This window comes from Corvus cornix, chromosome 7 (assembly GCF_000738735.6).
Source record: "Corvus cornix cornix isolate S_Up_H32 chromosome 7, ASM73873v5, whole genome shotgun sequence".
NCBI lineage: Eukaryota > Metazoa > Chordata > Aves > Passeriformes > Corvidae > Corvus > Corvus cornix.
In genome coordinates, this window is record NC_046337.1 from 34,557,085 (window position 1) to 34,584,061 (window position 26,977).

A 26,977-nucleotide genomic window follows, 5' to 3' on the forward strand; every position below is an offset into this window, starting at 1 on the left:
AGAAACAAGAGAGTTTGATTTCTATTTTTAGCTAGAGTTACAAAATCCTGAATTCAGAATTAGAGGACATGGAAAAAAACCAATAAGGCACAAAAGCCCTCTCACATACAACTGGAAGTTGTTCATTATTTATTCAAGTATTCCAATTGTTGTGTTACTCCCTTCCCTGCCACTTCCTTTAGTACGTTCTTCCCTCTTTGGTAGCAAACTATAATTGTTTTGACCAGATATTGTCTGCAGGAACATCTTTGTAGCAAATTAAGCTTATCCAGGCAAGTGTATCCAAAGTCTTTTCCCTGACTTTTGTACCAATACTGGTGCTTGTAAGAATCCTCAGGGAGACAGATCTGAGCACTGCGAGAGAAGAAGTCACTCACGCAAAAAGACCAAAGTCATCTGCCGAAGCTAATGTAAAGGACTAAACAACTGTCAGGTTTGCTGCAAAGCAGTGGGACGACAACTTAAAAGTGTGCATTTCCATGAGAGTGCAGTATGGCACCTGAAGAGATCCCTGACCTCAATTTATATTTCTAGCACAAAATAAGCACAAGAGCAAAAATCAGACTGAAAGGCATTTTCACAAATGTTTCAATGAAAAGGACTGATCCACTATTAAATACAAGAGCATAAATAAAGATAATACTGAGAAGTAAAGCATCTTTGCTAAAATGTTATTACTTGTAAATATTACTTGTAGATGTTGTTACTTGTAAATGTAATATTACTTGTAATATTACTTGGAAATATTACTTGTAGATGGGATCCTTAGCTAAGTAAGTCATATCAAGACAGGAATCATGGAGAGGAAAGTGTAACAACAATAAGATTACAGACAAATTTGAAGTATTGGAAACTATTGCACTTCAGAGCACTTAGCAAAGTAGCTGGAAAACTCTGAACTTCTACTGACAATCCTAAAAGATTTAAGGAAATAGCGAAAAATCTCAAGAAAACTAGAGAAGTAAAACACAACCAGTACCTAAACTTCAAAATAGGTAAAGAAAAACGCAAACCTTAAAAACTTTAGGTAATAACTTAGAATTTAACTTAAGCTCCTGCCAAAGATTCCAAAGTAAGTTGTAATTGTTAGGCAATTAATTTGCAAGCACCTAGAAAGTAACATCTTTATAATAGTTGGTCAGTCCTGATCAGAGAAATCTAGTTTCCTTTGACAGGATAGCAAATCTAGTGAACAAATGGGAAGCGATAAAACAGGATCTACATTGACTTTGGCGAGGCTTCTGAAGCTTTTCCAAGGTATTCTTACATGAAAATACAGCCTAGATAAAACATCACAGAACTGCAACACAACCATGTAAGAACAGAAACTTAGAAACATCTGTACAGAATGGACTTAAGGAATTGAGCTCCTTTAACTCAGTGAAGGCAACTCAGCAGCTTGAGTACAGGAGCTACTGTTAAAGAGGCAGTGGTTATCTCCAGGGTTCCCAGTTTAAGGACAATACAAAGCAAAACCCCTCGGGTTACAAAATAGAAAATCATATTCATCTAGGACGGCAATCTAACAAAACAACCAACTTCATAGAAACACTGTGAATCTCTTTAATTTCAAGCTACAAGCCTACACAAAACACAGAAGTAGCTATTCTCAGATGATCTACAACTGATTTTTAATTAATTTCTAATCCTTAGTGAATAAAATGGCACCTTCCAAATGGGTCTTATCATTACTGTATTTCTGCAGGTTCTGCTTTTAAATAGGGTATCAATCCCCAGCCCTAGATGTTCAATGTAAGCAGAAATCTCATGTAAATTTTATAACAAATGGCCTTCGACAGAACAAACTCCATTTACTTTTTATCTCTGTTTCTCCCAATTAAGGTTACTGCATGCCTGTGAAAAGTAGTTACATACTTTACTGTGAGGTACAAATTCCTCCATCATTTTCTTTAAAGGATTTTCATAATCCACAATCATCTGGCCAAGGCGTGGATATTCTCTGTCACTAAAAGCAAAACCAAACAATTCACTTAGGTGTAGCTGTTACTATCATTAACATTATACCCATCTTTTATACAATAATTTTTTTTACCTTGCTCCATGTGTCATTTCATGGGCATAGTTATACAATCCAATGATAGCCTTCCTTTCTTCAATTCGGGACAGCAGTATCATTAGAGTGGTGTAGGTTATAATCAAATCTAGGTAGTTCTTTGTTAAATCAAAGTTTACAGTCTAGAAATGAAAACCAGTACATTATCATTCTAAAACTTTTAGAAACAAGCATATAACATTTTACCTTACACTTCCATCAACTTTCAGAATTTTTTAAATACAATGGGCTGTCTTTTGAACAAAGTTCTTGTTCTGGTTGCACATGACTTTGTATAACCTTAATTTATTCATTCAGATTCCCAGAACTGTTTGTACTCATGAAAGCAAATGATCCAATTAAATCCTTCCAGGCCTAAGTGTTACACATTACCTGACAGATAAGAAAACTCTTCTTGTCACTAAGCAGTTAGCGGTGCCGTGCCTATGAACTGTATTTTAGTAAGATCCTAATGTAAAAGACTAGCACATATCCCACTGGCCTTGTAACATCATTTCACAGAACACATACCTGTTCCTTTTTCATATTATGAATCTAGTCGAGCAAATTTAGAATAATGACAAAAACTTACAAGATGACATTATGAACATTAAGAAAGTTGAAACCAACAGGAAAAGGTGTTGGAGGTTTTCTTTTAGGGTTTTAGGGGGTTTTTTTCTATGGTTTTTTTTGGGGGGGGGGGGAGGAGGGTCAGGGTGGGTTTAAATATAAGACTTTCAGATGCTTTTGTAGTTGCTTTAGTCTACCCCAAAAGTGACCTCCTCACATAGCTTAGGTGGACACCAGTAATATTCTTGTCTTGTGAGTCTCACAAGGCATAAGCATACAGATGACTGGGAATTAACTTGCAGATACAATAAATCAAAAATTACTGGAAAATTTTTATGTCTCGTAACAATACTGCTACTACTGTCTGTAAGAAGCGTACTGAGAAAAGTCTGTCTCTCTATTATAAAAGTTAGAAATCTGAACCCTACATTGTTTTTATTTCTCTTGCATTTATTACTAGAGACGTGATGTTTCTTGGACTAAGAAAAGCAAGTCCTTCTTCCCACAGGACTCCGAATAGAAACATTTTTGAAAATTTAAACCTAGAAACTTACAATATCAAAGAAGACTTGGCAAACATCAATAGTGTTCAGCAGCTCACAGACATGGTCCTTGAAAAACAAAGGAATAACTTCAGTTTAACAAGATATTAAATCACGTTACTACGATTAGTGATGGAGCTTCATTTTTTTTAACTTGAAGAACAAAGCTGCAAGTTCAGCTATTTCATTATATAGTGTTATTTCATTAATAAAATTACAGAAACCTAATGTGACAGAACAACTTACACATTTGTAATAGCTTACCTTAAATTCCATAACATCAACGAACGTGAAGTAGTATAATGCCAGGTTCTTCAAAATCTCTGATTTTTCTTTCTGGAGCTGAGCAAGCTGTTGCTAAAAGAGAAACACAAACATGCACACTGTTCTTAGAAGATCTTGAGAAGACTGCTGAAAAGTAATACCTGTGAAGCGCAGAGTAACCACCAGGCTATGCAAAGAAGCTGTAACACAGTTTTCTAAGACTGAGGTCTGTGTGCCTCAAATACACACAGAGTACTCAGCACTGATCATTTTAACAGCTGCCAACCACATTTTGAAGATAAAAGTTACATTAGTACACGTTAGTACCAGAGTCATATTGTTTAGCTCAGCTAGAGATGAAAATGGTAGTTAGGAAAAGTGTTACCATATGTATGATTTGCAAAAGCAGAACAGTACATGAGCACAAACCAGTATGCCAAAACCAAAATAATTATGTTACTTGAGGTGGAAGAACATAATGTGGCAGGTTACAAACTTTACTACAGAAAAACATTATGCTTTTAAATTCTGAACTTACCAAAAAGAATATCCAGGCAAAGCCACGTTAAGCATGCAAAATAAAATGTAGATACAAACATAAAATACAGTAACGGTTCTTTGACCAGTTCCATATAAACACAATAATACATTCAAACAAAAGCGACAAAAGAAAGAAACATAAAAGAAGCAAAACACTAGCATTAGACACTGGTGGATAAAATGGAAGAGGCAAACATGAATACAAAGGTAAAATAGTTCACATGGATTTCTTTTTTCTTAATATTTTAAACAGAAAATGAAATATCATTTATTTTTAAAGATTTTCTGAAGGAACCAGATTGATCACTTAGACAATTAAGAACACAAAACAGCAGCTGTTAGTGAACAGCCATTCTGTTTATCTATGTATGACAGTCTCACAGCACTGCAAGATATTTAACTTGCAATATCCAGCTACAAATTACGTCTCCTTCCTGATACAGGAATTTAAATGAGTTAAAGCAGTCACAATAGGAAAAAGTGCCCTCCAAAAATCTGCACGATTTTAAATTAAAGATGATCAAGTTAAATAATATATTTTTCTCAACAAGAGCAATCAATTATAAGAAAGATTTAAAAATTGCTTCAAATCAATTAGCTTACTTTCATGAGAGGTTAGAACTGAGTATGCTTCTTCAGCTCACTCATTTATAAAGCTGTGCTCTGTATTCTCTGTTTATGTAAACCATCAAAATTCCTCTAAATTCCTAAAACAAAGTGCCTGGACCACAACTAGGTATCATATATAAAATAAGTTTCGCTTCTTTCCTCTGAATTTTTAGAGGTGATGATAATTTTTTAGAAGCCTTGAGCCATAAGACTTTCATTATTGTCAAGGAAGACAAGAATAGACAGTTAAGAGCAAATCAGAATGGCTACATTATAAAAGACTCCTGCCTACTCTTAAACCATTGCCAAGGATTGGGCTTTGAATGCTTGCCTGTACATTATTTAAGTCTCTTTCACATAGCCATCAGTTGAGGCTTAATTGAAAGCGGTGCAAGTACGTGTTTTATTTTGTAACTTGTCCTGATAAATCTCATGCACCAGGAAATAGGTTATTTCCATTTAATCTGCTGCTGTACAAAAATCTGCTTTCAAATCCCATGACTAGTATTTTGATCCTCAGCATGAAGATTAAAGCTATACCTTTCCCAGTGTATAGCTTTAACTTCAGCTGCCTTGAGCTCAGAAAATAAAGCATCCAGCATCATCACACACAGACTCCGGAGCTCCAGCAGGTCTGTGCAGCTCCAGTACACTTTCAGGCCAGCTTGTGTCTATACTTGGAGCCACTCCAGAGGAAAGCCTGCTTTGTACTTTCAGGACTGCTTCATCAGTCAACAGTTCTTACGCAATGAAAATTCAGGTAAGATGTGTGGTTTTAATTTTGCACCCTGGCCCTAGTGCTTCAAGCATTTCTTGCCAGTTTGTAGAAGACTAAGCAGAAATAGGGTTTTTTTCTGTGCAACTAATACAAGTGTGAACCAGATGAATCTGAAAAGTCCTTTCAAGAATTTTCAGGAAGAGACGACAGGGCGTGACCCAGAAATAAGATTAATTCTAGTGCAGAGAGAAGACAAAACCAAAACTCATTACCACTGCACATAACGCCTTAACAACATTTTTCCCACTGCAATCCTAACTCATAGTAAGCAAGGTGCAATGCTGAAGAAGACTCTCAAGATTATAGGTTGCTGTACACCACACCTATTTTTGGTATAACAAATAGTAACTGAATGTCCACTCCTGCAGGACACCACAATTTCAAGCCAGAATACATCAAATGGGGAGATACGGCAAACAGGGAGATGGGAATTATGATTGCAAAAGAAATAATAGATTTTCAGAAATTCTGTGAAGCTGTACAGAGTATAGGGAGGTATTTGCCACACTCAGCTAAGGATTATGGAATCACTGCTGTCCATTCTTACCTTGCTACCTATATTCGCAGAAATATTTATACTTAAGTGATGCTAAAACTTTCCTACAGAGTTAAGATGATCATTCTTTGAATGCTGAGTGTTGAAGGGGTCAGTAAACTTTTACTTAAAATAGTACTATCAAAGTAAAATGATATATAAACTGACTGTTATATCAGTATGGGGCCAATAGTTCAATTTATAGAGCACAGCCTGATCAGTGATGTTTAGAAGAACAGCTTACAAGCATGCAGTGTCTTGGATGTTTATTTGCTTTTTTATCATTCAGGAATGTGGGTGTAGCTCTTTGCACAACCACAGCATTAAAACTTTCCATTACTAATTTCCTAACAGCTGGTTAGAAGTTGCTGGTGCAATTTTGATTTGTATTTGCTTTTTTCCTTAGCCTGCAATTCATTATTCAAAGTTTACAATAACCAACAAAAGTAGGTATATCCTAAAACAGGATATACTGAAGAAATAACTCTTTAACCATCATTCTTTTTACTATAGCTGACTACGCCTTGTAGACTGGTTAGCTGTAAATTGGTTTATTTATTCTTGGAATTTGAAGTACAAATTATACCAACAGTATTTTTGTTGCATGAGGTGAATTAGATTTAAGACCTGTGAAAACCTGTAGAAATTTCAGCGTAATATGGCAAGACCGAAAAAACTCCCAAATAATTAATCTGAGATTATTTCTTTTGCCTATTAACAAAAAACCACATCTCTGATCATGTTTTAATATTATTTATAAATAACAAAGAGTGAAGCTAACACTTTGTGAATATATTACCTACAGGAGAAGGAACTGATCTTTAACTTGTGCCTTTCCTTCTTTATATTAAATCCCTAAGATCCTTCACAGTCGATTATGTAAACAGAGAAAGGACATTAAAAGAAGCATAAAACAAATCAGAAAGTGCAAGACAGCCTCACTTAGAGCTTATATGAACACAATGGCTCAGACAAGGGAGAAATGATGCAGCCCTGGCATACTAATCATGTGAATAAATACCAGTTTAATACCACAGCTTGCAAAAAAGATTAGACAACTAGAAGAGGTTGTTCAGAGAGGTTTATGTGTGTAAAAACAAAAGGTACCCCTAGTCCTAGAATTTTTTATCATGTTTATTTGATTGGTAGCAGTAGTATGTGAAAAAATTACTTATTTCATGATCCAGAAGTAGACAGTAGGAAGGGGAGTTTTCTGCTTCTTATATCAGTGTGATATTTTTCCTGCAAGTTTGATCATTAAACACTTGTATTTGTTTTCTACAATCCAACACCATAGATATTACCACGTCCTCAGTGAAAATACCATCAACTTAATCTTACCAGCTGGAATATAAGCCCCCAAAAAAGCAGTATTATAAATTCTGACTGTTAAATTTCTGGAGAGAGAGGTAAATCATCACTGCCAGTATTCTTACTGTCATGTTATATTCACTACGCTTGTCACCTATAGAGTCTTTAGATGAACATCTGAAACAATTAATTTGAACAATGTTTTGTGTCTACAAAATCCATAGCAGAACAGCAGGGAAAGATAGAAGCAACTAAGAAAATGAAGAAAATTAGTTTTAAATTCTGTAAATTAACTCTAGAATTATGGATATGTCCTTGGTTTTCTTATTTCCAGTTAAAAGCAGTTTCTGAAGTACTGTGCTGCATATAAAAAGATAAAATAGAATATTTAAAGTGTTTACTAACGAATGTATGTCTACCACAAGATCTATTTTAGTTTGTTTTCAAGTTTCTAGCACTAAGGTAACTGTTTGGAAAAGGAAATAGCCACCCGTGGTGCTCCATAACTGTTACCATTCCCAGAGAATTAATAATGGCAGACAACTGGAGCAGGGAGGCTTCTCTTTAAAAACTCATCCGCCTCTCAGACATAAGAAACAGTTTCCCCATTTTCTCAACTTCATTTACAACTTTTGCAAATTTTTTACAATTCATACTATTTTTTGAATGCCATCTCAGTGGGGTTTTTTTGTTTGCTTTCTTGTTTTTTAAGGGCCAAGCTCTTAAATTGTCAATCATTAAAACAAAGAGAGTTTTAGTGGATAAAGCAGAGGGTAAAATGTTACACACAGTCACTCCTCTGCAGGTACTGCAGACACTATAAAGCAACAAGGGAGCAAGATTTATTTACCTTGGCAAGTGACTTGTATGGACTTACATGACTTACAGCAGCGTACTACAATGATTTATTACAAATAATGATAAAAAAATACAACATTTGGATGCTATTCTATCTCAAATTCAGGCCCAGTCAAAGGTCAAACCATGTATATAAACTTTGTAGCTGACAGCACTTACTATTTTGAAAAAATATAGTATGAGAATTCTGTTTGGTGAAACATTTTGAAGATATTTCAGGATTTCACATGACCTCTTGGAGTTGCTATGAAAAAAATGCTCACTCACAAATGACTGTTAGACTGAAAAACTTTATATACTATATTCTATTATATAGGATATGTCATTTTAAGTCAGTCTTCTACCTGTAACAACTGAAGACATCAGACATGCTACTGCATACAAAACCAGAACAGTAAGTATGGTTGTATCAGAGCAAGGCATTAGCTGAGCAATTTCAATTCTGAATGACTTTTTAGTAAAATGTAGATAAAATTTTATTATTTGTAGATATTTTGCAGTTTCTTGTGAAATAAACTATCATTAGTATATTCTGTTCTCAAGCATAAGACATCTTAACTGTTCATACAAAGCCGAACAGAGAATAGTTGCTTATCATCTGACTTCACTCATGCAGGGGAAACACAGATAACCTGAACTGCTGCCTCAGTGACTTCTGGAAAATTTATCTCTTTTGTGGTCTTTTACCACTATAAGCTCCCTGAGCAGGAACAGAGCTGAACAAGAAGCCGTGCATGGCACCCCCTTACTTGGAAAAGGTTTTGTCCTCACGGTCAGAAGGCCAGTTAAGTTTTACGGTGGAATATGGGGAGTTGGGGGTTTTTTGATTAAGAAAGCTGGAAGTTACCTGAAAAGTCAAGTCTCCCATGCAAGAGATCTAACACCCCAGAAAGGTGGAGAAAAATATTAAAATTTACTGACTATGGGGATAATTTAAGTTAGACTTAAGAAAACAGCTGTGATAGCTTTAATGACCATATAATTTCCTCAAAAATAAATGACTAGTGAAAAGGGATTACCAATACATGAGGCTGAGAGCTGAGACCCCGAAGTTATTTTTCCAGAGATGACAGTTTCTAAATTATCTTCGCTAGTGCTATGAAAATTACAGTACTAAATGCTTCATTAGAAACAAAAACAAATGACATTTTCTTTGATGTACTGTACCACTTACAGGGGCTGAAAGAAAAAAAACTTTGAAAAACAGGTTATTATTTGTATTAAGTATTTTGAAAAAGGCTAATTACTGGAAGCACCTATCACAAATGAAAAACCAAGACTGGTTATAAAGTGTGGGTTTAATTTTTTAAATAGAAGAAGGCATTTAATAAAAGTATGCATTAATAACTTCTAATAAGCTTTAGCCAAGGAGGTTCAGCCACTCTGTGTCCACAACACCTCTCCCACATCCAGCTAATTTGCTATGCAACCAGCTTATTATGAAGTGAAACTGTGAAAGACACAATAGGCAAACCAAGCACACACACACACTGGGATCGAAAAGGGAAAAGGCAAAAATTTAAAAAGTAAAGTGAACTAATTTAAAACTATAGAACCTAACCCTGGGAGGCTGGAAATGCTCACACTGCTTGTCCTCTGCTCCCAAGTGATCTTATTTCCAGTCCCCACAGACACAATACAGCAGAAAATTAGTCAATACAAAACACAGATTGAATTGATATGAACATACCTACTAGATGATGAAGACTAGCACTGTCTGGAAAACAGACCTTTCTCTCACTAGCCATACACTTAGAAACTTCAAAGTGATGTTCCACTGGTCTGCTTTGTGCTAAGCAATGACTGAACCTCAACTTTTCCAAGAGACATGTAAAAATATAAGTTTTTCTACAAGGAAATTGCTGAGGAACAAACCAAGAAAAACATATGTTCAAGAAAGAAGGCAGATATTCTCACTACTTGTCATATGTGGTGTTTGGGAAAGCAGAAAGCGGGCTACATCTTCATGACACAAAGACGTGGAGCTTTACCTGCACAGGCAGCAGATTTATCAAACCCTACTCAAAATCTACAAAAAATTTATGTCCTTTCTCTCTGCATCTCCAGTTCCCCATTATGAAGTACTTTATTATGGTTTTAAAAGGCATTAAGTATTAGCATTGACTGAGAACAGAGTAACTTTTAGGTCCTACAACATTTTTTTTGAGTTCATCTCGATTTTTCTGTGACAAGAGCCTCGCCTGTACACCCTTATAAGAGGATGAGGTCTAAACAGCCGTCAGAAAAATCAGGCTGCTTCTGCATCCCTTACTTTGGAACTTTCCTTCTGAAGCTAGTCCAGGAAATTCAGTAAAAATAAATGCTACTCTGAGTCAATACAAGTACAATCAGATCACAGACCTGACCAAGAACAATGGTGCTATAAAGTTTTTGGAAGCCATCTGCAGCTTAGAAGGCTTTTTCAAAACAAAGCTTTAGTCAATTTAAAATAATTATAAACAGTAAAGCTCCCCCAAACACAGAAGAAACTTTCCTTTCAAATGTTCTTTATAAACCTTCTTTATGCTCTTTAAATTTGGAACCTGTTTTGCCTTAAAGTATTTTTCCCCTGATCCTTATCTCACTCATGAAAACGAAGTTTTAATTCCCCTCCTCTGCTCAGCTATAGCAGAGGAAAATAAGTGAATAGTTTTTCTTGGGTGCTCAGTGCTTAATCAGTGTCAAACCGCAACACAGGACTCTATCTATCTATCTTGTTTGTTTCTCACTTTCCAAATCCTTCAAGTTTTTGCTTATATACATTCCTTCCTTTGCAGATTATTTCATGCACTACGCAGCAATATTACCCTGGTAGCCTATTTGATTAACAGTTTATTTAAGAGCCTGGTCTCCAAGCTGCACACTTTCAAGGTTATATGATTCACAATGGCTATTGGAAAAGAAAGGGCAAGACATCACAGGGACTGCCCTCACACAATGGGAGAGAGAATTATGAACTGATAAGGTGCAGAGTTATCTATAATTAATACTTTGGAAGATGAACTACTCCATTTCATTTTCCAGCCTGGTCGGCTAAGATTGATCAGCCACTTCACTGTTTGAACTGTCCACAAACTTTCACTCTCAGTACAATACCAAAAATCAGCAACTGTCAGACATTGCTCAGCATGTCAAACACTGAAGGAGGAACAAAACCAGGAACTGTATTTTCCATGGATAAAGATGTAAAAGATATCAATAGCAAATATAACAGAATTACTTGCTTCACCAGAATGAAAATTCATGCTTTTCAAGATCATCTGATTACAGCAAACATTGCTCATACTCTTCAGTAAAATGTGTCACTCATTTCTAAGACACAAAACACTGTAGATGACAGTGCCTGAGAAAAAACAGCTAAAATAGGTCAAAAATAAAAATCAAAAAAGCTGGCACTACCTATTCTCTAAAACTGAATGCAAGCTTTTTTGGCACCATCACCTACTGACATGTTAAAAGATACTACTAACAGCATAGGTACACAGTGCTAGGCAGTGGCAACTGCTGCATTTGAACATACAAAATCCAAAACCCCCTCTTGAAAGCGTGTCCTGGAATTTTCACTGCAAGGAAGAAACACAACTTATGATTTCTTAGCTATTTTCACTGCTGTAATCCTTTGTGATATTTCTTTAACCATTAAATAGACATTAAATAATCTAAATTAAATAGACATGAAATAATCTTTATTTAATGTCTGTTCCAATTAGCTTCTTGCCCTTTTAAATCTCTGACCACCCTTTTCTTTTTTGGGAGTTACAACACTCTGTGGGAAACATCTGTAAATAACTAAGCAAACTGCCGTCAGCTTTGACCACAGGATGGAAACCCCAGATACCTACTGCTAGAGCTCAAAATCCTACTTTAAACTGTGCTCATACATAAGGAGGGTAGGCTTTCGTCAACTCTGCTTAATAAACACAGGCCTGGATGGCTCATAGTAAATAAATACATGGCAATGTCAAAACATTATGAGTGTGTCCTATTTTGGAAACTGTGATTGTCAAAATATAGCAAGTTTTCTTTGATCTCTTTCCATAAACTTCACAGCACCAAATCCTTAAATATCTATCATTAGTTAAGGTCCAAATTCATAATCAACAACTGGAAAACATTTAAAGCATACATTCAAGTGCTCTAAGTACATTCTGTGTATATTACCTTTTAATAGCAGATCTGCCACCCAAGCTTAGAGAATACCATTTACCAAACACAGTTTAATGGATTTACTATTTTTACATAAATTCGATAAAGAATGTCCATATTTGTTACTAAAACAACCAAATTCAATACAAAGATGAGCAATTAAAGAGTACAAAGCATGTACAAGTTTTAAAGTGAAAAAGCACATTGTTAATGAAATTGTTTCCTCCAATTGTTTTTTGGGGGGTTTTTTTGCCCATTGGAATTACTGAAGACATTACATACAAATTTGAGATGGCAATGTAAAATAAACTAATTATTCTCACTGCTATCATCACTACCATTCTGCAGAAACCTGAATGCTTAAAGCAAGCCTAAACCTCCCAGGCACCGCAGTTGCATGCAGGGAACGTGCAAACCCAACACCTACCTCCATTTTCCACCTTTGGAAAGAAATATAAGCACGTAAAACAAACATCTTTCCCTTGTCTTTCAAATTGAATCAGGGAAACAAGTGCACATCACCTGCCAAAATGCCCGCCTCTAGCCTAGTAATATTAACTATCTAAAAAAAGGCTTCAAAGTCAAATTCAGCAATACTGTGTCACTCAAATGTAAAACATAATTTACTTCTGCAGCTAAACTCACTATATGAAGAGGAAACAATTATATTTCCATATTTTTGTACTTCACAATGTTTCTCCTTATGTACTAAAGCATTCTTTATTCCCACAGGGACTGACTCCATAGGCAAGGGTACCTGTAAAATACAAACACTTCTTCCCACCTTGCAGCCAGGTGTTTTTTACTGATATGCTGGTTAGGACACATCACAAATAAAGTTATACAACTTCAACCTTCTGCAAATCAGTCTGGTCACCAGGAATTTCTCCTGTTAAAGTAAGGCATGATTTTTCCAAGGATTTCTTCCCACTGACAATTCTTTGAAACGGAATAGAAGAGAGCAGGCAAAAAGAAAACCAGAAAGTGTCCTGTCTTAAAAAAACCCATCCAGAATTACAGTATACTATTCTCTCCTTAGAGATAGGTCCTTCTGAAGTATCCTGTCAGACATTTGAATCAACAACTATATTCCAACTGCAACTGCCAGCATCAGATGCTTTTTAAGAAAATGTAAACCTCCCAGATTGTGCTGAAAGGCTAGCGAGAAAAACAGTTATACAGCCATTTGATTACTTACGTTGTTGTTGCGTGTTTCTACTGCTGGAAACTTCCTGACTATGAATTTGACAGCAGATTCCAGGTTTTTGTCAATTAGATAGGATGGTTTGGCTTTGGGGTCACCACATGCCTATAAAAAAATACAATACGAAATGAAGTAGAAACACAATCATCCATGTAAAGCTAAGTGATAGTTGCCAATCTGAAGATAAACTAGAAAGATTCCTCTTTTTGTTTGTTTGGTTTTAGTGAGCAGGTGATAAAATGAAAGGCAAAGTGCAGGGACTGTCACAGCAGAAATATGCAATGGGAAACAGTACAGAGATGCTCTTCTACTGAAAAAGATGCATGGAAGTATCAAAGCAGTTAGTGCAGAACAGCAGTGAGGGAAAAAACTCAATCCTAAAAGAAGGAGAAAAAAAATGTTTCCTTTTAATGCTATTCCTGGTTTGAGGTAGTGTTGTATTCATCTGGAGTTAACAAACTGTTAGAAAATTCAATCATGTCATCATCTGTGGAGGACAGTGCTGGGTACATTAAATGATTCAACTATCCTTTGTGAAACAAAACTAAACACCCCACCACCAATCTGCATTTAATTTTTTTTTTCCAGTTGTTAACTGTAAGACCATTTTCCATCCCACAATCAAACCACCAATATTTGCCTAACATAGTCTCTTTCCTGAAGTTTTACCCATGTTCTTTATTCCTACAGCATCACAGGCTGAGCTTTAAAAGCAGGAATCGAAAAGTTTCACTAAATTTTAATGTGAAGTCGCAACTGTAAGGTCTCCTAAGTAACTTACGTAGATGGATCTGAACAGCTTCTGTGGACAAACACCTGAGGAAGCACCTACTGTTGCCGGCTACAGTGCATGCTGTCAGACACTACTTTTCTGCTACTCTGACTAGCGAGCCATGCGATACCATTTCATTTGGAGCAATATACTAAAAGCAGCATTACTTACATGACAAAATATGTGCTCAAACTGTAATTCTCTCAAATATTAATTTAGTTTTATTTTCCTCAGAGGGGTTTGCGAAGGAGTTTCACGTCTCATGCAAAACTGAATTACATGCTAGGCATTTCTATGCAACAGAGTGAACTCGAATGACAGCTCATTTAAAAACTTTTCCACATTGATTTCTATGACTGAGTTGTGGACTGTAGAGACAGAAGTCATGGAGTATGAGACCGATTCTGAAAGCGGGCAAGCGGGCAAAGGGAAGGTGAAAAGCTTTGCAAACCTTCCAAACTTGTCCTTGCTGGGAAAGCAGTGTAATAAAAAGAGAGAGAAATTACATATAAACAAATTACTCTTAAATTCTAAAGTATTACATTTATGTGAACTAATACACTATTACCTACATCCAAGAGAACATTACAACCATCTGTTACTCTAGTCAGCACACTTTCTACTAGATGTTGATTATTCTAATACTCACAAAAAACTTTACATGTACTTATTAGAATTTCACTATTGTGCAAAGCACTGTGAATATACCGAGACATGTAACTACTAATAGTACTTCCAAACTAAGTTCAGGTAGAGAGGGAAAAGTTAACAAACATCACATGCAACTACAGGGGAAAAAAAGGAGAGAAACTCAGTGAAGTTTTACATACCTGAAAAAGAAACGGTAGCCAAGAAAAAAAAAACAAAAGAGTCATTATTGAAAGTTTCTAAAACACCTACCAGTAGTACATGACCATCATGATGTATACTCATGTACTATTCTGATATCAAAACTCTCATATTTGCTAAGTTTCCCACAAAGGTACTAAACTTTATTACAGTATTGTATCTATAATACAAGAGGAATTTATAATGAAAATAAATTCAGCAACATCCACAGTATGTTAGATATTAAATTGTTGCTTCAATATCCTTAGAGCAGCAAACCACATATGCCAAAAAAAAGACCTATTTTGTACACACCTTAAAGTCTATACAATTTCAAAAGTACAAACTATACTGTAAATAGGCAGTAAATATTAAACAAAGAGCTTCAAATTCATGAAGTTTTAATTAAATCCGTGTCATGGGTGTCAGAACCTTTGTCAAATTATTTTGTTGTTCTTGCTGCAAAACATGTAACTTTCTCTACTAACAAGATTACTGAGAAAACAACCTAACAGACACATATTTGTGCCCTGTTAAATTCCAATATGGTTGCTGTTATATACGAAACAAGAAATCTGCCACTGTTGACTTCATAAATTTTTCAGTCTGAATTCAAACACTCCTTCCACATACACTCCTTATTTTTCCTAGAAACATTTGTTTTCCTTCCTATAAATCAGCTCTCCAAAATGTTTACTAAAGCTTAGGTTCTATCCAAGCCCTTACACACACATTCACAAGGAAACAGAGATTTGAAAACATCAACATGCACATCTTCCTGTGGCTTCAGAACTCAGGCCCCAGAAAAGACAAGTGTAATCCTCAGTCTAACTGGCAATCCTCTCAATATATGTGAATATGCTCCTCGTTTGCTTCTTTCCATCGGTTGTTAGCTGACATTATACTTGAAGCAACTGTAACTCTTCCTACTAATAAACTACACTAGACTGATTGATAAATAAGAAAATTCCTGCAAGATGTTAGAAGTATCCCTCACACACACCAAAATTCCAACTTCTAGAAAGCTGTACAAGCCTACCTAGACAGACTGAATTAAAAGAGGACAATAGACATCACTGAACAAGTGGGTCAATGCTTTTCCTTCACTCTCCCATGTTCCACAGCAGCTCAGCTCCTTTCTAAGAACTGGTATTAACAGTTACTAGCTGTTGTTCCATCAATACAGTTTTCATCCATACAGTTACCTGCATTCAGTATCACAGGTAAAACAGTCTCCATGAGATAAACCTCTCCCAAAATGGTGAACAGACCTCAAACTCACTATAGTTTACCCTATAAAGCATAAAGAATGAACATACAAACCCCAAACCTAGCACTTTTGCACAAGCATGAACGTGTGTTAAGGCACACAAACAGAATTTTGCTCTAAAAAGAACAAAGACATTGAGGGCAATATTCTTAGAATGTAGATAAGAAATGTAGTTTTTGCTTTTAATGGTTGTATTAGGCAATACAAAATCCTTTGTGAGTACAGTAATGGATAGAAACATTGTGGTAGAACATACAAAAGCCATTTGTCCATATACAGCTCTCCAGTATTCACATAGAATTCTGAGCACCAGCCAAAACCAGTAGCCCTTTCTCAGCCTCATATACTACTTTTTTCCCCCCTTGTGGGTTGCAATAACTATTCCTCAATTCATTTCTTATTAGGAAAAAACACACAATCCAGAATTACTACAATTTTGAGCATTAAAAAGAAATTCACAAATTAAAAATGTTCTTACTAGTGCAGCATTCACAGAACACAGCTCTGGAGCTATGGGATTCCAGCTGCTTCAGTCCTGAAATATTACACTGAAAGAATCTCCCAGCAGTCAATTCTGAATTTCTTTGTATATTACTAAACAGCTGTTAAGCAGCTATGCTGAAAAAGATCATGCAAAGCTATGGTTAGAAACTAATCTACATAATTCAAAAAAAAATTAATGGACTCAGATGCTGGGTTTCCTTCAAGTTACACAGCATTTCTTTCCACAGATCTTTAGAATGGTATCCTTCTATGATAAGCTCTCAACTAAGTAAAGTTATTCTGTGCACCATTCTGTGCAACTACCAACAAGAACAATATGATTTCTATAGTTAAGAAGTTTGCCATTCACAATACTCATTTGCTATCATATGCACAGTTATCAAGCTTCAGAGAGATCAGACTAATATGCACTGTTTCCACATGCTTCACTAGGCCATGTTTTGAATTAAAGCAGCATTTTCCTACCTACCCTAGTGAGGTAAATAATTATATTATTATTAAACAAAATTCAGATTCTCTTCCTCCCTTGATGCTATTAGATTCTTCTATACTAATTTAACTTTGAAAATTTAGAATACTACATATCTATACTTGCTATGTTGTACTCACTCAGAAGCAGCCAACAACAAATCATTCAACAACAAAAATCTTAATGCTTTAGGCGTACATCTAAGATAAGGAGCCTCTAAAGAGGAAAACAGAATATAGTTCAACTGCCTTTGGCCCAGAATACACCAACATTAATACACAGCAAAGAGACCTTTTGCCCCAATACTGTTACAGCTATCACTGCAAAAATCTGAGCTTAACATTTCACTTCCTACTTGAGGGCAGAGGATGTTGAAGGAGAAGAAAAAAAAACATCCATCAACAAAATTACTATATACATGCAGCTGAAGTGGCCTGAACAAAAGGAAGTTTATGTTCAGGTACAATCATTGTCAGTAGTCAGTGCCCCAAACTAGCATTTAAAACCCCTGAACCTCACTCATGACTCAACATCAACCTGTTATGTGCCCTTGAATAAGAACACTGGGAAGTAGCACCTGAGTTACATGGCTTAGGATGGTAAAAAAATAAAGCCTAAATATTTACTGTATTATGGAAAGACCTATTATATATTTTCTTTTGTTGTTGCTAAACCCAACCTATTCCAAATTAGCAGCAAGGCTGTCTCCCAATAAAAGAGAAACAGGGCCATTTGAATTAAAAATTACCTATTTTCATCCCCCAAACCTCCTATATCAGCAGATTATCATAAACCATACTTTGCAGCAATTTAATGTGTTTATTACTTCAAGAAATCTTGATTTACTGTTACTGCAGAGCTGAGATAAAACACTGCCACTTGACTGTGGCAACATACACTGAAATAATCTCAGCCAACAAATCACTTCACCTTTAAGTTTCATTTACAAATGAATCTGCACTAAAAACCTCAGTGAATTTAACAAGGAAATTAATGGAATTTCTGTGACAGTATAAACTATGCCATCCCCCAAATTAGTAACTTGGATTCGTAAATGGAAACACTTTCAGGATGTCGCACATTCAAAAACAGGAAAAGCTCCTGTATGTCCCGCTTGCAGTTTACTACAGCCCTTTCTCTTGATACAGCAGAAAGGCAGGCACTGGCAGAAAGTCAGGCACTGCTCTTCTTTCCTCGTAAGAGCTGCTGGCACTAAAGACTTCATGCTAAGATATATCTCTAAGTTTACATGCCTGGTTTCCAGGTGTACATCCTGTAAATTATATTAAATATAAAAGTCAAAGAAACATTCAAAGAGACATTTTCACCATTAATTACATTTTTGTAAGATAAAACCTATTATATACTCTTTGTTTCTGCCATGCATTTAAAACAATTAAGAATATGAACTCACAATCTCTAATTTTGAAAAAGCAAAACGACTGAGAAGGAGAGAGAGGTGAATAAACAATAAAGAGCTGCTTTGAATAGTGGTTCACACTACATTTGCTTTAATATCTCTGATTAAGCCTACCACAACTGCTTGCCTGTATTTTAGGTTGTGGAAGCCTAAGTTCATTATTAAACAGGCTAGTCCCAGGTAAATTTTGTGAATAAAGCCTTGTCCCTCTTAAAGTCTCTCCAACAAGGTGCAAGAATTAGTTGGTCACACATGGACAAATTATTATAGTTTAATACTTTTGATGGCTAAAATTTAACTGTCCTACACCAGCATCACTAGGATGATCTTGTTCTAAGTAAATTACATTACTTATTCTTGTAGTTACATAAATGATACTTGATGAAAGGTAAACCTGTATCTTGATACAAATTATGCTAATAGTTTCAAGCAAGATCTGGAAGCTGAAGAAAGTCTCTATGTAACTACTTCAGGAAGAGTCTCTAAAGGCCTGGGGCATACCCAAAATATGGCACAAAATTATTAGAAATTTAACAGCTGTTGCACTTTTTATTTACTAGGGTTCAAAACTTGAAAAATAATGTAGCTTCATTTCAATTCAAAATTAAGTCCAGCGTTTCCTAGATCTAAGCAAGACATCTTCCCTGCATTTACTCATTATTTGGTGTGTGTTGAACTCCAAGTATATACCTTACTTTAAATCCTAGTGTATCACTACTCAGAAATTCAACAAAGTAAAATGTAAATGCATGTGAAATCAGAAGAAAAGGCTAGAAAGGACCTCGAGAAATTGCCCACCTACCTCTCCTGTTCCAAGGCAGGATCAACTGTATCTGTGTTGCTCCTGGGACATGTCTGCCAAATCTTTACTTACAGGTCTCGAACATGCTACATTCAAAAACATTCTCACAATATCTTCCAATATTAAATTTCGTTTTCCAATATTTAATGTAATCCACCACTTCTTCATCTCTGGTGGTCATACTGGATGGCACAAACTATTCCCCATCTCTCTAAGCTGACTTGAAAAAACATTCCCATTTTTTAATGGGTCCAATTTTCTGCACCACCTGTCCTTATTATTCTGCTCTGAACTTTCTCCATTTCGTCCACATCTTCCTTGAAAAGAGTAGTCAACCAGATACGTTTTCAATGAATCTCCATGAAGGAGATGTAGAGCAAAAGGATTACTTTTCCTTCAGATATCTTGCTCACAGATTTATATAACCTCATGTCATCCCTGATTTTTTGCAGCAAAACTTACCTGGCTCTTGTTTGCCCTGGGATGTCCCCAACCTTTCCCAGCTATTTTCTCCAGACTTGATATCCCATTACTTCTCATTTTGTTCTTTAAATTCCACTAAGTACAAAATAGCTTACAATCATACCTGCTCAGCCACCTCCAAGTCTGTTAGACCATACCTACACTCAAGCTGAATTTCAATTAGATTCTGTAGCTTGGCCCAGTTTCCTACGTATAAATTTATTAAGCTCACTGTAGCCATCATCTAGGTTATTGATGCAAACAGTGATTGGAACCAGAGGTAATACACAACCCAACAAGACCCTGTTGATCTCTGTCTGACAATGAGATCTTCACAATCATTCCCTAATATGGTGATCCATCTGCTTTCATCATCACAACTTCATCCAGACTGTACTTCCTTAGATTGTTCATAAGAACAATCAGATGGTCATGTCAGCAGCCTTGCTAAGGTCAACACATAAAGTATCTTCTGAACTGTCCATACTAGAGTGACCCATCACCTTGTCGATGACTGAAATATACTGGGTTTGACACCATCTGTACAGTGATAAATTCACACTGTCTTCTTGTGTTTGTAGCACCCATTTAAGCACTTGGTTCTATTAATCAAATATGGGGCAGGTGAAATGCAAAGGATAAAAAAAATTAAGAGAAGTTTCACTGCCACAAAAATTTTCCTCAAAGTAGTTTATAAAGTAACATCTTAAGAAGAAGAAGCAAGGCAGTGGGAAAGCCTTGTCTATTCTGAACCTCAAATGGGAACTGTTACTACTTTTTAGGTGTATCTCCTCTGCAAACAACTTTAAAAATCTCTTGTAACTAAAACTGGATTTGGTTTTGTGTCAACACAAAATGAACAGTGATTGCAGGGAGCAAGGTAACTTGTATTTGCAAGCCAAGAAGCAAGGCAAAATAATTCTGGGCATCTACTCTTGATACAAAAGGAAAAATCCACTCTGTATATTTTAGAAGATATCATGGGACATTTTTATTTTATTGGAAAGTCTTACTGTTTCTTTACAAATTTAATTGCTTTTCTGAGTGTATGATATAGTATCACCAGTCAGTGTTTGCTTCTTGAGCAAAGGAATTTTTTTTTTTTTAATTACCAGCACTGTGAGTTTGTTTGGGGCTTCCTCCTCTGCTTATCAATGAGACAGTATTATAAGCCATTCCTCCAAAACCACAGACACAAACATATACTGCCATTTTAACCTTTAAAGAACTGCTGACATCTATGGAAGCAATACTACCCCACCCTGAGACACTTCCCAGTGACCTGAAGACATTACCTGACATTATCTGTTCAACACCAACCTTACAATTCAAAACTAAATTATTGGTGAGCTTTTCCTCTCAGCTCAAAGGTCTGCACTCCAGCACAGAGTTTCGTGTCCAAAGGGTGATCAAATCCTACACCATTCCAAACTTCAGAACTCTGCAGATTGGAAACTTCCCCATGGTCTTCCAGTCACCTAAAATCTCTCCCACTGTGTCCTGAAGAACCACTCAAGTGCCTGAGCAAAACTACTTACATTTAAGTAACATCCTCAATATAGGTAAAAATCCGGTATTTTCACTATTACATCTTTAAAGAAAATATAAAGTCAGCTAAAGCCTCTGCAAACAGTTATTAAGTTCCTTATTTACGAGTTCAGTTTGGTTATGCAGTTCACATCCAAGAATTGGTTTAAGAGTCTCATTTTTCAGATACTACGTAATCGAGTTGGGAAACTCAAAAGAATTTTTTTTGTTAATCACATTTAAAAAACATCTTGCAAACAAAGGTAAAACCTATACTGTGAAGAACAACAGAACACTGCTAGCAAAGCTATTCATGATAAATAACAGACTCATCATGTTTGATTAACATATACTCTAAATAATTCAAAACCTTAACTTTCATCCCTAGCAGGTCTGTTGACTGTAGTACTACTTCAACACTCATCAAAATCACACCCCCTTGATTTGCTCTGGCTAAATCTCTACTTCAGGTATTTCAAGATCAAATTTCTTACTGTAAACACATCCTAGTATCCAAGGATTTTATAAACAAACAAAAGACAGGCCCACAAAAAAGATTATTCTCTGCTGCCACCACTCTGTAACAAAACAGTTGTTAGTAATGGCAGCATTTACACAAGGTTTACCAACACAAGACTCGGTCTCCTCTGGAAGGTAACCATGAAATCCAAGCTTCACCTGACCCAGGATGGCATGAAAAACCCTTGCTGTCTTTGGTTTATAGAGGTGCAGTTGTACACAAATAATGACAAAAATTACAGGGTAGACAATAACCTATGTAACTGTGGATAAATTCTTAAAAAATAGAAAGAACAAACCAAGAGAGAAACCACAGTGTTAAGAGTTCCAAGTTCAGTACTAATACTGGTCCCAACACAAAAGACAGCTGAAAGCAGCAAGCAAAGGGCCATCCTTCAAAGTAACAACAGCAACAAAAAAATCCACCTCCTTACAGGGTGGAAATATAAGCTCTGTCTCATCATCCACTATTACCTGAGTAACTTCACTTTTCCTAATTTCCATGTCACTCTCAGAGGCAAAAAAACCATACAGCCACATACTCTGTCTTAAAAACAACGAATTTTTAACTGTTTCAAAAGACAACAGTGGCACAGAAGGTCAGTAAACAGGAAACTATGAACAATTATGAGCTATAAGCACAACAGCAACAAAACTGAAATTTGTATAGGAAGATGAAGTATAAAAAAATCTATGTTTCTAACTGCTTTTAACAACTTCTGCGATTCTTTGGGAAGTAAAATTTTCCTGCTTTGATTCTAATAGTTGAGAAAATTCTTAATCCTTGAAAATCTGTACTCTCTAGACAGCATCTACAGCAATCTCTACTGCTGCTACATATACTTCAACCTCTCACTTCCTCTTATTAAAAAAGTCTTAACCATTTCCTTTAACCGCAAACCCACATATTGTGTGGTTATCAAATAGCTTGAATTTCGGTATCATCTTCAACAGAGGCAGCTATGACAGAATCTTAAACAGCAGCTTTGGAACTGATAGCTTACAGAGAGGAAAAAAAAAGAAATAAACAGAAGTGTTCCAAGCAGTCAGTGATGCTGCAGCTGGGCTGAAGAGAGACTCACAATACAACAGTCAATCCCAAGACTTCTGGGCTCACCATCTGAGCTAGCCAGTTACCCCTGTCAAGCAGTACTGACTGCAGCTAAAGAAAACTACTATTTGAATCACAAATCACTACATGAATACACAAGAGTTGTGCCTGGGACATCTCCATATTTGCAAAACTACACATGACACAATAATCAAGCCACTTGGTCATGCCTACTCTCTCTGTGTATCCAAGACCTAGCAATTTTGGACTCGGTTCTTGGCATTTGCAGGAAAAAGTGGTGACATCCCCAGTGCTGATGCTCCCCTGCAGAGAGCCTGTCCACCTGCATCACTTCCTAGACATAAGTAACAGCAGAGGCTACCACCATATGGGCCAACATGCTCAGGACTCCGCCATCCAAACATGCCAAGCAGAAACATGTCTGTAGGCACTGGATCATTTAACAGGAGTAAGTGTCCCTATATCAGGACACTGGGAATGAAAACAGAGCCCAGACTCACAATGGCTAAGGCAGAGCTATCAAGACAAGGTTTAATTTCTCCAGTCCTGTTTCCTGTCCCACAAAGCAGGGCTGTGCTCAGGAGAAATTCCCGTTGCTCATTTTCACCTGATACATTTCTCTCAAAGTGCAACAAGCACACACACAAACAACTTCCTCATTTTTATGGTTTTCCCCATAAATTGTGAATTTCTGTTTGTTAGAAGTGTAATTATATTGTTACCATTATTAAACTGAAGTGATTTTCCAATGTACAAAACTACAGACTAAAAGGAACCTTTCAGAAAGACAGGAACTTGTAATCACCTAGTCAGAATGCTTTATTTATGTCAGTGAAGATTTGTAGAAACACTCAAGTGCACATCAAATACTGAAATGGCTTTGGATTAATACTGACTTATAAATACTTCAATCACTTGGTTTGTTGGGTTTTTTTCCCTGAAAAACCATCTTAATTAAAATCAACACTGCACTTGATAGTCCTTACTTCTCTGGTCTCCCATATGAGCAAAACTTTGACAAAACACATCCTTTACCTCAGATCAGTCAGGCCACTCCTGACAGAAACCTGGGTCCAGAAGTCAGAGGACCAAGTAAATACCTAAAACTCTCAATCTCCCTTTGCCATTTCAGCTGAGGCCAGCATGGGAACAGCACTGAAGTTTTAATGTGCTGAACCCACAAAGGTGTACTTGAAGGTAATAACTAGCATTTTCTTTGAAATAAGAAAAACCTCTCAAATAATTGTGTTCAAGGCAAAGCAATAAAATCCTAACTAGTATTCATTACTGGAGGTGGGTTGAGGGGCCATACACTTTCAGACAATATTTCACTCATTAGGAAAATGAAGCTGGGAAGGATACAAGCACCCAGCACAGGGGTTGGAACTAGATGATATTCAAGGCCCCCTTCCAACCCAAATAATTTTATGATTCTGTGGCCATGAACTACATTCTTTCCTACAGGAAAACATAACGATTACCTCCAGAAGAGAAATTAACCGAGCACGAAGGCGTGACCCATCCTTCTCTCAACATCCAGACCTACAGCTTCCTGCACCGCCGAGCCACCTCACCCAGGCCAACACCGATCCACTTCCTTCGGCAGCCGGGGAGCAGCTCCAGCAACCACGGCAGCCCCAAACACCCGCTCCATCTCACGCCGAGAGATGCTAAGCAACGGCAGGCCTCGAACTTATCGAAATCAACATTACGAATTTTACCCCAAACCTCTTTTTCCGTTCGGTAGCGACAGGTTTTGGCGTGGGAAAAGCCCCGCGGCGCTGCCCGCTCGTGTGAGTCACGCACGGCAGCGGGGCGGCAGCGGCTCCGGGGGCCGCGCCGGGACCAGGCCCCGCTCCTGCGGGCGCCGCGAGGATCGGCCCCGGCCTCCTCCATTCCTTCATCCTTCTCTCCCGGTATCGATGCAGCGGCCGCACGAAAGCCCCGGCCCTCCCTTCCCGGGCCGGACGGCGGCGACGCGGCTCCCGCCTAGCCTCCCGGGCCCCGCCGCTAGGCCGCCGGCACAGCCGCAAGCCCAGCGGAGCGCCGGCCTGAGCGGCGGTGAGGATCGCGCCGGGGCGGTTCCCCGTTCACCCCCCTCTCCGCCGGGGCCCCCCGCACCTTCTTGATGTTGTAGAGCCGGGTGAGCATGCCGACGCCGCGGTCGTTAAGGATGGTGAGCTTCTCCGCCAGCTTCTGCTGGCTCGGCTGCAGAACGGACCGCGACATCTTGGCCCTCCACTGCCCCCACCGCCGCTCACAGCCCCGCGGCCGCCGGCCTGGCCCGGCGCTCCCTCTCCGCCTGGCCCGGCGCTCAGTGCCTCCGCGGGGCGTGGGCACAGGTCACGTGGGGCGGCGCTCGGGCTCCCCCTGCTGGCGGGCGGTGGAGGCGCCCGTGCTGAGCGTTCCCCGGTTCCCGCAGGTTTGGGGGCACGGATGGATGTGTGAGGGGGGTTTCGGGTAGAATACCAAGGTGTGCTTCGAAACAGTAAAGAACGTCCGTTTTCCTTCAAGGTTTATACCGAATATAGTTATGGATGCCCCATCACTGGAGGTGTTGGCTGGATGGAGCTTTGAGCAACCTGGCCTACTGGAAGCTGTCCCTGTCCCTGGCAGGGAGTTGGAACCAGATGGTCTTTATGGTCCCATCCAACTCAAACCATTCTGTGAGTCTATGAAAGCCCCATTTTTTTACTTAATCAACTTCCCTTTTTAATTTAATCAACTCCATTTTTTTACTTAAACAATGAAAGTCCTACACTTTGGCCACAATAACTCCATACAGCTCTACAGACTGGGGCAGAGTGGCTGGAAAGCTGCCCAGGGGAAAGGCCCTGGGGGTGTTGGTCAACAGCAACTGAACCTGAGCCAGCATGTGGTGAACCTGAGCCAGCCCAGGTGAGCGAGAAGGCCAATGGCACCTGGTTTGTGTCAGGAACAGTGTGGACAGCAGGACCAGGGAAGTGAACATGCCTCTGTACTTGGTACTGGTGAGGCTACATCTCAAGTGCTGTGTCCAGTTCTGGGCCCCTCAGCTCAGGAAAGATATTGAAGTGCTGAAACTTGTTCAGAGCAGGGCAAGGAAGCTGGTGAAGGGTCTGGAGCTCATGTTCCTATGAGAAGCAGCTGAGGGAGCTGAAGTTGTTTAGCCTGGAGAAGAAGAGGCTCCAGGGGGACCCCAACGCTCTCTAGAACTCCCTGACAAGAGGGTGGAGTGAGGTCGGGGTCAGTCTCTTCTGCCATGCCAGTGAGAGGATGAGAGGAAATGGCCTTAAACTGAGACAGGGGATATTCAGATTAGACATTAGAAAACATTTTTTTGCTGTTTGGGTAGTCAGGCATTAGAATAGGTTGCTCAGGGAGATGGTAGAGTCATCGTCCCTGAAGGTTTTTAAGAGTCATCTGGATCTGGCAGTGGGTGATGTGGTTTAGGAGTTACAGTGGCAGTACTGGATTGACTGTTGGACTGGATCATATTAAAGGTCTATTCCAACCTTAAAGATTCTTTGATTTTTTTACTTAACCAACTGAAATTAAGAACTGGGGCCCAGCAGACCACTGCACAGAGTAATACTGACACACTGTCACTGCTGGTGACCCTTGTTTTCTGAGGGCACTTCCATCAGCACCAGAGCATCACATCTCTGTGATGGGAAGAACTTGGGGATACCCCTGGGGCTGTTGCCATCCCCCTGAGCTGTTGCTCTAGACCAGTGTACAGCAAATTCAGAGAAACACCATATCACCAACTAGATGAGTCACATCGCTGCTATTTTTTTCACTTGAAGCCACGGAAATTAAAAGCATATATTTTTAAGGAATGATGACATTTCTATGCCGTGAATATCAACAAGAGACCTCCAGAAGAGCCATCCCTTATTGTAACCTCTTAGGGAGATGATTGCAGTGCAGAGATGCAGGG

General features: G+C 38.0%; 1 protein-coding gene across 5 annotated transcripts in view; it reads right to left on the reverse strand.

Annotated features, from left to right (window-relative positions):
* The window catches only part of NCKAP1 (NCK associated protein 1), a 61,545-nt gene extending 36,159 nt beyond the window's left edge, over positions 1–25,386 (reverse strand). The window contains exons 1-7 of one of the 5 annotated variants that reach the window (XM_039555225.1): positions 25,177–25,386; positions 14,634–14,651; positions 13,405–13,515; positions 3,430–3,522; positions 3,178–3,234; positions 2,054–2,196; positions 1,876–1,966 (exon numbers count right to left, since the gene is read on the reverse strand). In XM_039555225.1, the coding sequence (XP_039411159.1) occupies positions 1,876–1,966; positions 2,054–2,196; positions 3,178–3,234; positions 3,430–3,522; positions 13,405–13,515; positions 14,634–14,651; positions 25,177–25,284 (621 nt within the window). In that variant the 5' untranslated portion in view covers positions 25,285–25,386. The remainder of the gene's footprint in view (positions 1–1,875; positions 1,967–2,053; positions 2,197–3,177; positions 3,235–3,429; positions 3,523–13,404; positions 13,516–14,633; positions 14,652–25,176) is intronic. The other 4 variants (XM_039555221.1, XM_039555220.1, XM_039555224.1 and 1 more) reach the window with 4 other exon arrangements.
* Positions 25,387–26,977: the final 1,591 nt, after the last annotated feature.